The following is a 14,853-nucleotide window of genomic DNA, read 5'->3' as shown; positions in this document are numbered from 1 at the left end:
ACTGTCATCTTGGAGCATCTTCTCCACTTCCTCCTGGACTATCTGTCGTTCAGCTGGTGACACGCTATATGGTGGATAATCCCCAGTGTTTATAGGGTGGCATGGGCTGCTTGGTCTGTCTTTTTTCCATCTGCATTTGAAAGCATGTGAAAATGGGTGGAGAAAGGCAAACACTCACCGACATTGCTTCTTGGTCAGGCTGGATAATACTGACAGTTCGGAAGTAGCTCCCCTCCCTTTGTTGTTAGTATTGGTAGAGGAGTGTAATGCTTCATTGATGGTATTAGGCTGCCCTTCCCAGACTGGTTTGGCTGTCCCCACAAACACACCTTTAGAGATGGGTAGTGGCTGTTCTTGACAACCTACAGTCTTCAAGACTGTCACTGGTATCTTGATTTCTTTTGTGAATCTAAGTAACTTTTCACAAGTTTCACAGTTTAACTGTGTATCTCAACTGATAATTGCAATGGCTGCAGCATCTTGGGCAACAGTCTCATCCATGGTGCGGCAATGGGCCTTGTCCAAACAGTCAACTATAATCATCTGCATATGACTGGCATGAACAGGACTATTGTAATGTGTTACCCTCTGTCCTCCAAATGTCTGTTCTTTGGGGCATTTTACCTGGAGGAGGAGTTGGTCGTAACTGCATTAGCCAAATATTGGGTTGCTGTTCAACCGTGGCAGCTCAAGACCAAATTGGGCATGTCCATTCGTCATGGCTTGTTTGACTGGTGGTAGAGATTGGTGCTGAAGATCAATACATCTTTTTTTCAACATTCTCTATTACATCCTGACATACAGGAGTAACGTACATGGCTGCTATCTCTTTAATACTCGGTCCGAAGTTTTTTGCTACCACACACTGCTGGTACCTCTTCTCTTACTAACTGGCATATGAGACGTGAGGTCATAGTGGTCTTCCACAACTGCCGAAGGGGCTACATTCTGGAGTCAAACACACTTCTTTTACTGACTTTTTCTGTCACATTTCCTCCATGTGCTGGCATCACCAGATGAATTCTTCTGTTGTGGCTTCCTTTACCAGAAGAGCTTGGTGCACAACTTCTGTGATCATTTTCATCAAACGTGAGATTTTGTCAGCTACTGCCATATTTGGATTTACACTGTTGCAAAGGGCCAAAAGATTCAATATGTATGGTTGTGTCATTTCACCATGATTTTGGGCCTTGTTTCCAATTTTTGTTCAGCTGAAAGAACACTGCTGACTGTCATCAAATGTTTTCTGAAATTCTGTGTGGAATTTGTCCCAGCTACTAGCTTTCTATTTGTTGTTCTCGAACCACTGCTGGGCTGTACCATCCAAGTAGAACAATACATTTGCTGCACACATCACGTCATCTCACCTGTTGGTTTTGGCAACTCGGTCGAATCCCTTTACCTCTTCTGTTCGCTACCAACCAGAAAATACTGACAGATGTCTGATATTAACTTGACTTACTACCAGCATGGAATCCATTGGTCTTCTGATTGTACAGACCATGGAAATGATTTATTGCTTGTACTCTGGTTGTTGTCTGTGTAAGAAACAATTTTTATGATGCCTAATTGGAGCCATGGTGATGTAGATGTCTTGAGGATATCTTGTGCCTCCACCAGACAACCTCATGTTGAAACCACAATCAAATCCAAATCTGAAGGCACAGCTGTCAACAAAGTGCAACATATAGAAATGAAAGCACATTTAATTACTGTCGTCAACATACAGCCAGAACAGAATGGGTTTCCTGGACAGAGAGTGCAGTTACTTAGACAAACATCAAATGTTCCAGGAAGCTATTATTTATAATACCATCAAATATTCCAGGTATACAAACATTACAAACTTAACATATTTCAAGACCCTTCTAAAAGTGCTAAATAAATAATAACAAATAACTGCTGATGGTCAACTTTGAACTGGTGACCCATAATACAACAGGTGGCAATGCAAACTATTACACATTACCCATGGCACGAAAGCTTGTAGCAAGACAGAGCTAAGATAGTTTCTTAAGACACATTTCATCTGTGTTGTTTATTGTCAAATCAAGGTTAATGGTAGAAAATTAACTTTCCCGTAATTCATTTCACACATTTATTGCATTACCAAGCAAGGTGGTGCAGTGGTTAGCACACTGGACTCTCATTCGGGAGGATGATGGTTCAAACCCACTTCTGGCCGTCCTGATTTAGGTTTTCCGTGATTTCCCTAAATTGCTTAGGGCAAATGCTGGGATGGTTCCTTCGAAAGGGCATGGCCAATTTCCTTCCCCATCCTTCCCTAATCTGATGGGACCGATGACCTCGCTGTTTGGTCCCTTCCCCGAAATCAACCAACCAACATTTATTGCATTTTAATCTTTTAAATTTAAACCAAAAGTAAAAGCATACATTTGTCTTCTAAATTTGTACCACCTGCAAGTGCCACTGTATTTTTTTCAGATTGTGTGAAATGAGTTCATTTCTCAGGACGTGTAGAATTTCTTTCCCATTTTTTGCAAAGTAGTGGGTGTACCTGTATCTGGAATGTTTTAAAATGACACTTGTTCCTAAATCATCATTGTTTAAGTAGTTAGCTACTCTCTTAGAAAGAGCTATGCTTTTGCTCATGCGTTACAATCTTTCAATGGCATGTTCCTGTTGTGTGTATTGTTTCTCTTTAATGTCCAACTTCAGTAGCTAATGTATCCTCCAACTATGCATACTTTCCACTCTTTTTCCTTTTACAGCTTGGAAATGAGAAATATCACCCCCACTATCTTCCCCATCCCTCCCACAGACATATTTTGTTGCCAACCAATCTACACAATATCCTTGTTTGACCATATTCTATCCCTGCTCTCAAACCCTTGCCGTTCTCATCCATCTACATAGAAACAGCTAGACCACACCATTACTAAGCATGTCATGCAACGTGATGAGAACTCTGTTTGCAACATCTCCTTCATACTCTTAACACCCCTGGCATCAACCTTCACAAGTCCCTTTCCACCAACTGCCTCTACCCCTTCCCTGGTCCCACTCCAGCCTCACATTGGCCTTTCACCACCTTCTCCCCTCCCTCCCTCCCAGCTCAACAACATAGTCATTTCCATCTCTCTGCCCCCCCCCCCCCTCCTGTACAATGCTGCACCTAGTATTCTGCCATGATGCTGCACACTACTACAGGCAGCACTACAGCACCTCCTCCAACCCCAAAATTGCTGTCACTCTGAATCCCCACTCCACACCTCTTCTTTACCGCCACTAACTTCCTCAGCTGAGATCACTAATCAGCACAGTGGCACTACAGTGTCTAGAGAGGACAGCTGCCACGTGTGTGTGTGTGTGTGTGTGTGTGTGTGTGTGTGTGTGTGTGTGTGTGTGCGCGCGCGTGCGTGCGTGTGCGTGCGCGCGCACGATAGAGAGAGCCGCACTCGAATCTAAGCCGCACCTGAAAAATGAGACTCGAAATCAAGGAAAAAAAATTTTCCCGAATCAAAGCCGCACCTGAAATTTGAGACTTGAAATTCAAAGGGAGAGAAAAGTTTTAGGCCACACCTCCAAATCGAAACAAAGTTGGCCCATTGTAATATGAGACACAATTTAGTTCGAATGGATGACAATACAGCTACAGTAGTTTGGTTCGAGTCGTAAGCTTAGCAGTTAAGCTTTACCAGGTGGCCACTGCTATGCGTCAGGCACTCCGTCCGTATTTATATGGGTACCCTTCCTTTTTCACGTGCTTCGTCTGGTTTGAATCGATTGCTTATTTTACTTTGATCTGACAAGTGCCGTTCTCTTTGTTATAGGTGTTTACGTCACTCTAAGCTGAAAATACATTATTGTACTGAGTCATGCATTTTTTGTCACATTCTGATAATGAGTGTTTACGGCCTGTTGCCGCTCGCGGCATGGCTTGCTTTTGTCCACACTACCGCCGCTTACAATTTTTTTTTTTTTTTTAAAGAAAAAGAGAGAGAGAGAGAGAGAGAGAGAGAGAGAGAGAGAGAGAGAGAGAGAGAGAGAGGGAGAAAGAGGAATCGTCTCATTAGCGAAACAATGGAAAGAGACTGCTGTTTGTTGTTACTTACACTGCTGCTTTCTTTGATAATGATCAACAAGAACCAAATAATAGACTGCGTATGATAGAAGATGTTCTGAACGAAAGTTTAGCGAAAATTTTTCTCCGTTTCAAAATCTTTGCAGGCGCCTCTTTAGTACATTACATTCTGCACAGAAATTAGAGTCATCTTAGATTTAAAAATCTAGTCAATTGCGGTGCTTCATTTCTGACTATCACTACTAGGCATAAGAATAATACGAATATAAACTTGACACGATATGTATATCTTCCGCGTTTGCTGTTGTCTCACTCCAGTTTCGCAGTTTATTAGGCAGACAGGATTTAAATGAGATAGCAGCAAACACGAAACAATACATGGCAAAATGTTTATATTCGTATTATTCTTTGGTGAATTTTGATTCACAATTCATAGAAGTTCCTATTAGCAACCATCTCTTCTCACAGGTAGGAAAAAATTCAGAACATAGAGTTGGCCATATTGACAAACATCCCAGACAGTCTTGCCAGTCGGATTACCGTAGTACACTGAAATGCTGCTACATTCGAAGATGAACAAAACGGATTTTGTATTTACTTCATTGTATAATGTACGAAAATACAGTGGTTGAAACTCGGGGCAGAGACAAAAGCTCGTCTTCCACCTTTTTTTAAAAATTTATTTGCTGACGTAGAGGTTTTGGCGCCAGTATTTATCTTTGTGCCTGCAAAGCATGCCTGGGTAGCGCTACATATATTCAACAGCAGAAGTTAGTTGGGGCGGCACCTACCAACATTTTTCAGAACTTCTGCTTGCTTTGCACTCGATTCTAAGCCACAGGCGGTTTTTTGGTTTACAAAAACCGGAAAAAAGCTGCGGCTTAGATTCGAGTAAATACGGTACTTCCATCTGAAGACATACCCATAACATCTGAATACGGATCACCAGTGCTCGTGCTGTATTGTGTTACATTATAGTGTAGACACAATTTTGTGAATGGAGGCAGCTAATAATATTTTTCACAAATTATAATCTACCATTTCTTAAGCACCAACCACCTCTGTGTCACCAATGTGTCCAATTTGCACTCGCTATTATATTATTAAAAATCGACATGACATGACATGACATTAGAAGGGGGAAAGAAAACAAGCGAGGAGTTGAAAATTTGTTGTCAGCCTGTGAGACACATACTGATAGAACAATTGGCAACCCACTGTCTGTAATAAGCAAAGATTCGAGTGAGTTCCAGTCCGGTAAAGATTTTTACTTTTTCGCAACTGTTCAAAAGACCACCTACTCATAAAATATATTTTAAAGAGACAAGAAAATTACTTTTATTTACCTTGGGATCAACATCTATGAAATTGACAGCAGCACTTAAAGAGCTCTTGTGCGTGTGGGATCGCCGAGGAAAGGGAGAGCGCCAGGAATTACGAAAAGATCTCCTTCGTCCCAAATGTGATCCAGATGGAACACTTGTATTTTGACCCATTCTTGTCAGCACTACGTGGTTCAGAATTTAAAAGTACCAATAATGTCCTTCCTAGAAGAACATAATAATCATGAGTTAGTTTCACGTTATACTAAATCTGTTAGTCCTGCATAAAGTCACACATTATTTAAAATATTGAAGATAGGAGTGCATCGCATAGAAAGTTCAAATATCAGTAATGAGACATTTACTACAAACAGCAAAAAATGGATAAAATTATACACAGCCAGTGAAAAATATTGCAAGTGTTTAATCTTCATGCCTTGTATACTTGACAGAAAAAATGTTGCAAAGGAAGGTGATGTCAAACTAAATGTAATTTCTCTGGAAACTACGTATAATAACAAGTCACTGTAATACATTCTTTAAGAATTGACAAAACTACTGTATCACTGAAGTTATATTATTGAGAAACAAATTTCTTTAGATCCAATAGACACACTGAAAAATATATAAAGACAGCCCAGTTGTATTCATTTATTCTATTCAGACACTGGCTAGGCCATCAGCCTTTCAGTGAATTTAATAAATTTCTGAATCTATGTTTTTATACATGTCTTGTGCTCCTTTTCTTAAAAATATTTTTGCATCAATGATAAACTATACACTGTTCAATTCTCAATTTTGGTATATGTAAACATTTGTGGAGGACTATATACTTGCTGCTACAAACCTCCCACAGAGAGTGCTTATCATTCTAAGGAGATTACTAATACACATACCAATAGTTTGAAAATAAGGCCCACTAGCAACATAAATAACCATAGCTTGCTCGCATTTGTTTTAGACCTAACAATTTCCTCTCTTAGAACAGTCACCAATATACAAACTCTGATAGAAGTATGCATTCTGAACAGAATGCTTGAGCTGCTGGCATTTTGTGGTTATTACTATTGTGTGTTCAGTATCTGTTCTTTCGCACATGTCCGGAAGAACAGGCACCACACACACAATAGTAATACACAACTTGACAGCATTTCACGATATCTTCTACATCTACATAGATACTCCGCAATCCACCATACGGTGCATGGCAGAGGGTACCCTATACTACAACTAGTCATTTCCTTTCCTGTTCCATTCACAACTAGAGTGAGGGAAAAACAATAGTCTACACACTTCCATATGAGCCCTAATTCCTCGTATCTTATCTTCATGGCGCTTTCGCACAATGTTTGTTGGCGGCAATAGGATCGTTTGGCAATCAGTTTCCAATGCCAGTTCTCTAAATTTTCTTAATAGTGTTCCTCAAAGAGAATGTCGCCTTCCTTCCAGGGATTCCTATTTGAGTTAGGAAGCATCTCTGTAACACTTACACATGTTGTTCGAACCTACCAATAACAAATCCAGCAGCCCACCTCTCAATTGCTTCAATGTCTTCCTTCAACCTGACCTGGTACAGATCCTAAATACTCAGAAACAGGTTGCACGAGTGTCCCATATGCAGCCTCTTTTACAAGTGAACCACTCTTCCCTAAAAATTTTGCCAATAAACCAAAGTCAACCATTTGCCTTCCCTACCACAGTTCTCACTTGCTCATTCCATCTCATATTGCTTTGCAATGTTATGACCAGATATTTAAATGATGTGACTCTGTCAAGCAGAGTACTACTAATACTGTATCCGAACATTACAGGTCTGATCTTCCTACTCATCCAAATCAACTTACAATTTTCTACATTTTGGGCTAGCTGCCATTCATCACACCAACTGGAAATTTGGCCAAGTCATCTTGTACCTTCCTACAGTCACTCAACTTTGACACCATATCGTACACCATGGTATCATCAGCAAACAACCATGGATTGCTGCTCATGTTGTCCACAAAATCACTTATGTATATAGAAAACAACAGCAGTCCTATCACAAGACCAGAGCACAGTAAAAATGGAGAAGAGTGAAACAGTCTGCACCCCAAGTTGTGTAGGCCAGGAGGCAGAGAGCATTAAGCTTCCGCATACATGTAATCTTTAGGTGGCAAATGTGGGGCAGCCATGTCAGCTTGTTGTCGTAAATAAGGCCCAAGAAATGGGACTGTGCTACAACACTGAGGAGTTGGTTCCCTAAATAAAGTTCTGGATGGGGGTGCACTGTGGGTGAACAACAAAAATGCATAACCTGGATTTTGGAGGTAGTAAACTGGAAGCCATCAGCGGTGGCCCACGCAGATTCCTGTTGGATGGTGCCTTGGAGCTGGCACTAAGCAGACTCTACTGAGTGGAAGCTGCACCAGATGCAGAAATTGTCAACATACAATGCCGGGATAAACAGAGGCCCAACAGAGGTCGCATGCCCATTGATGGCAATGAGGAAGAAAATGACACTTAGCACAGCACCCTGTGGGCTACCATTCTCCTGAATCTGAGGAACGCTGAGTGAAGTGCCAACTCGAACCCATAAGAGCCAGTATGATAAAAATTCATGAATAAAAATCTGAAGGGGACCACGGAATCCACAGTCACGGAGTGTAACTAAAATGTGATGGCGCCAAACCATGTCACACGCCTTATGTAGGTCAAAGAAGACCACGACAAGGCATCGGCAGTGAGTAAAAGCCTGTTGGATGGCTGATTCCAATTGGAGTAAATGGTCAGATGGATATCGCCCTGCCAAAAAGCCACACTGATAAGGCGACAAAAGGCCCCGAGAGTAGAGTACCCAACATAATCTGAAGCTGACCATCCTTTCAAGCAGTTTGCAAAGTACATTCGTCAGGCTGATTGGGCAGTAGCTGTTGGGAGACTGAGTTTTTCCTGGGCTTAAGGACAGCGATAACTATACCGTCTCACCATTGTGACAGAAAAGCACCTGTGAGCTAAATGTGGTTGAAGACCCTGAGGAGCTATTGCCTCTGGGGAACTTCCAAGTGTTGGATCATCTAGTTGTGGATGGAATCCGGCCTTGGGGCTGTCTCTTGTGAAGAGCTAAGAACCTGCACCAATTCACATTCAGTGAAGTTTGCATTATAGGGCTCAATGTGGTGCGGGATGAAACAGGGGGGTCTGTTCAACTCTGTGTTTCTGCCGGAGAAAGGTAGTTGGGTAGGAAGAGGACAACGATGAGTTCGCAAAGTGTGTTACAAGGTGTTGTGTGAGGACCAATGGATCAGTGCACAGAGCACCTTGGAGGTTCAGGCCCTGGACAATTGAATTTTGCTGGCAGCCCAGAAGGCTATGGAGCTTTGACCAAATCTGTGAAGAAGGGGCATACATCCCCAGGGAGGAAACATAGTGCTCCCAGCATTCCTTTTTACTCTGCTTAATAAGGTAACGAGCCTTAGCACCAAGACACTTAAAAGTGAGGAGGTTGGTCTGTGAAGGGTGTCACTTAAATCACTGCAGCGCCCTTCGGCGGTCCTGGACAGCGACTGCGACATCCTCGGTCCACCACGGTACTGGCCAACGATGAGTGGGACCTGCGAATAGGGGGACAGCAGTGCCACCAGCATGACGAACATTGGCAGAGATGCCTTGCATGACTACACCAATGGAATTTGAGAGGGGGTGTCAAAGTGGATAGCATATGTATATAAAGGCCAATTGGCACTGCGGTATGCCCAACGTGGGGGCCTGTCTGCCTGGTGGCAGCAGGGAAACAACAGTATCACCGGGAAGTAGTCACTGTCACAAAGGTCATCATGGGATGACCAATGAAGGGAAGCCACAAGGGCAGGGAGGAGATTGTGAGATTGATAGCAGAGATGGTGCCATGAGCGGCACTGAAGTGGGTAGGGGAGCCATCATTGAGGAGACACAAAACAAGGTCTGTGATAAGTTGGTCAATTAGGATATCCCTATCTGTTGAAGTGACACTCCCCCACAGTGGATGGTGGGCATTGAAGTCCCCAAGGAGGAGAAACGGGGAGAGAAGTTGCTGGATTAAGGTAGACAGAGAAACATAAGCAAGTGGCCTACCTGGAGGGAGGTAAACTTTGCAAATGGTGATTGCTGGAGTTGTTTGTACTCGAACCACTATCGCTTCCAAGGTGGTGCGTAGGGATATCCAGTCACTAATGACATTGGAGTGAACCAAAGCGCAGACCCCACCAGATACTACCCCAAGGCCAGCATGGTTTTGACCGAACGCCCAATAACCATGAAAAGTTGAAGAATGGTCATCACGGAAATGCGTTTCTTGAAGAACAAGACAGAACGCAGAATAAGAGGAGACAAGGCGTTGAATTTCCGGTATGTGACTATAGTAGCCATGGCAATTTCACTGTATGAGCATGTGGCACGAGTCCAATGTAGACATGAAGAAGCTGAGGAGGAGGTCAGGTCACTTGGTCAATAGTTGTCACCAACAAGGATGGGGTGACATCCATAAATAAGATGTCAGACTCGGGTTGCAAGGGTGGAGATGGCACCTCTGCGGGGCACCTTGTCTTGGGACTTATGTTTCATTTTCTGAGGTGGAAGAGGGCAGGGCACAGGGGGAGTATAGGCTTCTGCAAGATCTGGAACCGAAAGAGAGCGAGCAACCTTGGGGCGCACAGGTGGACAAATGGTGCACCTCGTAGTCGAGTGGTAGTAACAGTCTTCTAGCCTGAGAGATGCCGGGGAGAGGGGTCCCAGGAGGGAGCTCAATCACCAGCAGATGCCGATGAAGTAGGGCACTTCTTTGGCTGGGGAGGGGAAGCAGCTCCCTGAAGAGAGGTCGTGGGAACTGCAGGGGAGGGAGAGGGGAGAGTGGAATGGGGCAGAGATAAGGATGAGGGAGGAGGAGGAAAGGAAGTAACAGAGGCAAAAGTTGAAGATAGTGGCACTGGATGGAGTTCCTCATACTTTTGCCGAGCCTCAGCATAAGACAGGTGATCCAAGGACTTGTATTCTTGCATCCTCTTTTCTATGTTGTAAGCCGAGAAACCCAGCGAGCGGCCAGCACAACTGACACACACAGGGGCTTCCCTCATGGACTGGGTGGCCATGGTCACCACACAAAGGGTCTGCCATACAGCAGATGCCCAAAACCCAAGCACTGAAAGCACCACATAGGTGGAGGGATGTACGGCTTCATGTCACATCTGTAGCGCATAACCTTGACCTTCTCTGGGAAGGTATCGCCCTCAAAAGCCACAATGAAGGTGCCAGTATAAGTGCGGTTATCTTTGCAACCCTTCTGCACACATCGAACAAAATGAACGCCACGTCACTTCAGATTAGCTCAGAGTTCCTCATCAGTTTTTAGGATGAGGTCCCTATAAAAAATTACTCCCTGGACCATATTCAGATATTGGTAAGGAGTGATAGACACCGAGACATTGCCAAGACTACCCTAGGTATGAAGAGCTGCAGACTGGGTGGCAGAAGTAGCTTTGATCAACAGGGAGCACGACCACATACTACTAAGAGACTCCACTTCACCAAACTTGTCCTCTACATTTTCCACGAAAAACAATGGCTTTGTGGTGGAGAAGTGTCTCCATCCGTCCTAGTAGAGATAAGGTAAAGGGAAAAGGGTTTCATTCCAAGACAGCGAGCCTGGCCCTCCTCCCATGGCATAGTCTGGGAAAGGAAAGTTGCCAAGTCATACGAAGCAGCAGTCAAGGACCCTTCACCATTCGAAGAGATGGTCGTTGGAGAATGGCCAGATGTTTGAAGCTTGATACGCTTCACGCACCAAGCATCTGCCCTGATACCACTCACTCCGACCAGGGAACAGCTCCGATATCAGTAGTGTGATCCCTGTGTTGTCAGGGGGCTCAGCCATATGGGTACATAACAGCCCCATCACACATGCTGGTGACCTAACAGAGTGGAAGGGGGCTAAAGTGGGGAAGGGAGAGGGGAAGGAAGGCAGGAGAGGAATCCACACTGTAGATGCTAGGGAGGGAGCTGTTCCCCATGTGGCTCACACTAAAAACAGGAAATTTTGAAGTGGAGGTTAAACCTCAAGTGGGGACCTAAACACCAAAAAGGATGAAAGAACAGGCAAAAGGAACAAAATTGCAACCAATCCAGGAAACCAGGTGGATAGCCACGTCGACATAAATCAGAACACAGAGACAGAAAGGAGGTGGCAACAGGGAAGGAACGAGGATAGGGAGGGAGGGAAGGGGCATGGTGAAGGAAATGCAGCCAGGGAATGAAGAATGGGCCACAATAGCTTGGGGCCCCATGTGCGCCATGTACGAACTTATGAAAGAACCTCCTGGAGAGTCCACAGTGTATACATCATATGCCCTCAGCAGACTGCTTTTCCTCGCGCCTTGAGTATGCAAACATATAACCAACCTTGTCATTGACTTTTGATCCAGCTGTGTAGATGCATTCCAAATTGGATGTGGTCACAGAGAACCGAACAGAAGAGACTTCTGAGAATGCCAGTGTCAGTATTTTCCTCCAGAAAGGGTTCACCTGAATCACAGGCCTTTGTACAAAACGTGGGGAGGAAGAGGGAGAGGGGGAGGTGAGCTGTATATCCCTGCACAGAGCCTCCATTCATACATCAGCTGGTCTACATATTTTTTGGCAATTTGTAGCCAGTCCAAACAGTGAGTCATAAAACAGATTCAAATAACATGGATGGGTAAGCATCTGATTGACTGTGTCCATATAGCTTGCCAAAAGTTGCTAGCACCTGACCGTCAGTGCGATGCCAGCTTCCACCTGGAGGCGCTCTACGTGGTTTGCCCGGAAGGCTCCAGTTGCTAACCACACACCACTTTGATGAACAAAGTCTAACAAGCTCAAGAGGAGGAAGAGGAGGAGAAACTCGGATTATCGAATGATGGAGAAGGAAATCGGCCAAGCCCTTTCAAAGGAACCATCCCAGCATTTGCCTAATGTGATTCAGGAAAATCACTGAAAACTTAATCAAGGTGGCCAGATGTGGATTTTAACCACCATTCTCCTGAATGCAACTCCAGTGTGCTAAATACAGCACTGCCTCACTTGGTAAACAAACTCAGTACTGATTGTGTTGTCAACCAATAGGCAGCACAGCCATCCTCCAAGCAGGATACAATCAAAGCTTCATAGAATCATTGAAGAACTGTGTGGCATGTTTTTCCATAGGCATGGTAAGAAATCTGAGAGTACTAAGTTTCCTATGCAATTTGCCTGTAGGTGTCGCATGAGTGGGCCCCATTCCATGCCACCCCTCCCCACTCTCTCCCCAACATGCACACATGCATGTGAGAAAGAGGTGGGAGGAGCGGTTGGTGAGGGGTAGCTGGTGGCTCGGAGGGAGGCAGCTGGTGTGCAGGATAGGAATGTGGGACCAGCTGTCCTCCAGAATGAATGACCACTGCCAAACTGTGACCGACAACAGAGTTGATCACCCAGTGGCCGAATGTACTGCTGAGCGTGACACGTTTGAGTTCAATATCTGCTTCACAACCCATGCCATCTGGATCCTTCTCTCCAGCACAAGCTTTCCCAAACTATACAGATAACAGTTATCCTTACAATACATCCTTCAATCTCGTAATCCTGCTGACTACGATCTCTGCTAACCTACTGCACTCACACTGTCTGCCCGAAAGTTTCTCTTTCCTCCCCCGTCACCCCCCAACCAATCCCCCCCCCCCCCCACCCTTAAAAAAAAAAACTATGTCATCGTCACTGTGCATCACACAAACTCACCAGCTCCAGAGCCCATGTGTCCCACTCTTAGTCCCATGCACCTACTGCCTCTACCTCCCACATTCCAACCTTGCATATGCCTGCTGCCCCCCTCCTCATCCTTCATTTTCACCCCCTACCCCCCAGCCAACACAACCATTTGCACACCTCCACCTGCCAAACTGCATTCCTGGCCTTGTATGTTCTGCCGGCACAATCCTCCTCGTCTTATTTCAACCTTTCTCATTCCTCCTTATCTCTCATCCACTTCTCCCTTTCCTGCTCCCTCCCCTTTCTTCCATTTCCCCTATAGTGCTTCCTTCCCTCTAAACTCTTTCAGGACTACATCTGAATAGAAATAATATGATTGATTGACAGTTAGCTGTTTACAAAAAAAATTACCACAGCAACAATGCACCACAGAATGACCTTGGTCAAGCTTTCCATCTTGTTCAACATTGTCTTGTCACTCTGCGGACCTCAATTACACTAACACAACTATTCTGATTCATTTTCATTAACTCCTTTTTTAAATATGCAAAAGAACATCTCCAGCTAATAGCAGAAGTGAGCAGCGAAGTGATAATGGTATTACGATCCTACCAGGTGAGCTCAGTATTACAGATTACTCAGTATTATATCACATTTTCATGTGTATCTGTCAATCAAATGTTATTCTGATAGAGGTGTAGCTAACAATGCAATACCGCATTGCCAGACCAACGAAGCCTCAAGAAACAACCAATGAATGATTTCATTCACAACATGAAAACATTACAAAAAATAAACGACTACAAATTAATGTAACCACCATGGGAATATTGTAACCACCATGGGAATATTGTAACCACCATGGGAATATTGTTCCCACTTCCTGTGGTATTTTCGTAACTGATACACAGGGCTTCAGGGAAGTATGAAAACTTGAAATTACGATGAAGGAAGACATTGCCTTTCTTCATTATACTGTGCTATTGTCTGACTACTCCTGTTGAATACCTCTTTATCATCATCTGATTAATTAAGTTTTTAGTACATTTTCTTTTTCTCTTCTTATAGTTAATATTTAATTTCGTAGTCTATAATTGTGTCCTGCGTACTACAATTCATACAGTACTAGTTTTTTTAATCACTTTTTAATATTAAAAAATAATAATTCATACCTTAGGGTTCAAGTTGAACACACTGGTTGTCCATAAAGGTAAGATCAATCAAAATATCACAACACCTTTCTTTGACTACTGAACATGTCTGAAACAAAAAAATGGGAGCATTAGTAATGCTCCATGTGCCATAAGAGGTACAAAAGAATTGTAACCAATATTTCATTATTCTAGTTACATTTCAGCTGTAGGTAATAAATTCAAAATATGCTGACTACACAATTTAAAGTAGGATAGCAAGGCATCACAGTATAAATAAAACGAATTCACAAAAGATGTGCTGGTGCTCAAAATTCTGCCAATGAACTGCAATCTCATGTCACCTTGAATGTGCTTGCCAAGGCATTTATGTCAGTGGCAGTGGTGATTTATTGCTGATAACATCCCATAGTTGTGTCCAAACTTACTTTTTATCTACGAACATTATATTGTATTTGCTCCTATTTACTGTGCCTGTGATATGTTGCAACAAGTACTGACATTTTGTAAATCTTTCTAAATGTCACACTAGTTTTCTTAGGATAACCGTTGCCTATCAAAAATTTAGTATATAACTAAAATCAAAATTTACAATCACTGTATT

At 43.5% G+C, this 14,853-nt stretch overlaps 1 protein-coding gene across 4 annotated transcripts in view; it reads right to left on the bottom strand.

Annotated features, from left to right (window-relative positions):
- LOC126457219 (endonuclease/exonuclease/phosphatase family domain-containing protein 1-like) overlaps positions 1-14,853 on the bottom strand; it is a 130,486-nt gene that overhangs the window by 111,227 nt on the left and 4,406 nt on the right. For all 4 annotated transcript variants that reach the window (XM_050093344.1, XM_050093342.1, XM_050093343.1 and 1 more), the window contains exons 2-3: positions 14,271-14,358; positions 5,392-5,592 (exon numbers count right to left, since the gene is read on the bottom strand). In XM_050093344.1, the coding sequence (XP_049949301.1) occupies positions 5,392-5,541 (150 nt within the window). In that variant the 5' untranslated portion in view covers positions 5,542-5,592; positions 14,271-14,358. The remainder of the gene's footprint in view (positions 1-5,391; positions 5,593-14,270; positions 14,359-14,853) is intronic.

Source organism: Schistocerca serialis, chromosome 2 (genome assembly GCF_023864345.2).
Source record: "Schistocerca serialis cubense isolate TAMUIC-IGC-003099 chromosome 2, iqSchSeri2.2, whole genome shotgun sequence".
Taxonomy (NCBI): domain Eukaryota; kingdom Metazoa; phylum Arthropoda; class Insecta; order Orthoptera; family Acrididae; genus Schistocerca; species Schistocerca serialis.
The sequence above is the reverse complement of the archived record's forward strand: the minus strand, read 5'-3'. Positions and strand labels throughout refer to the sequence as shown.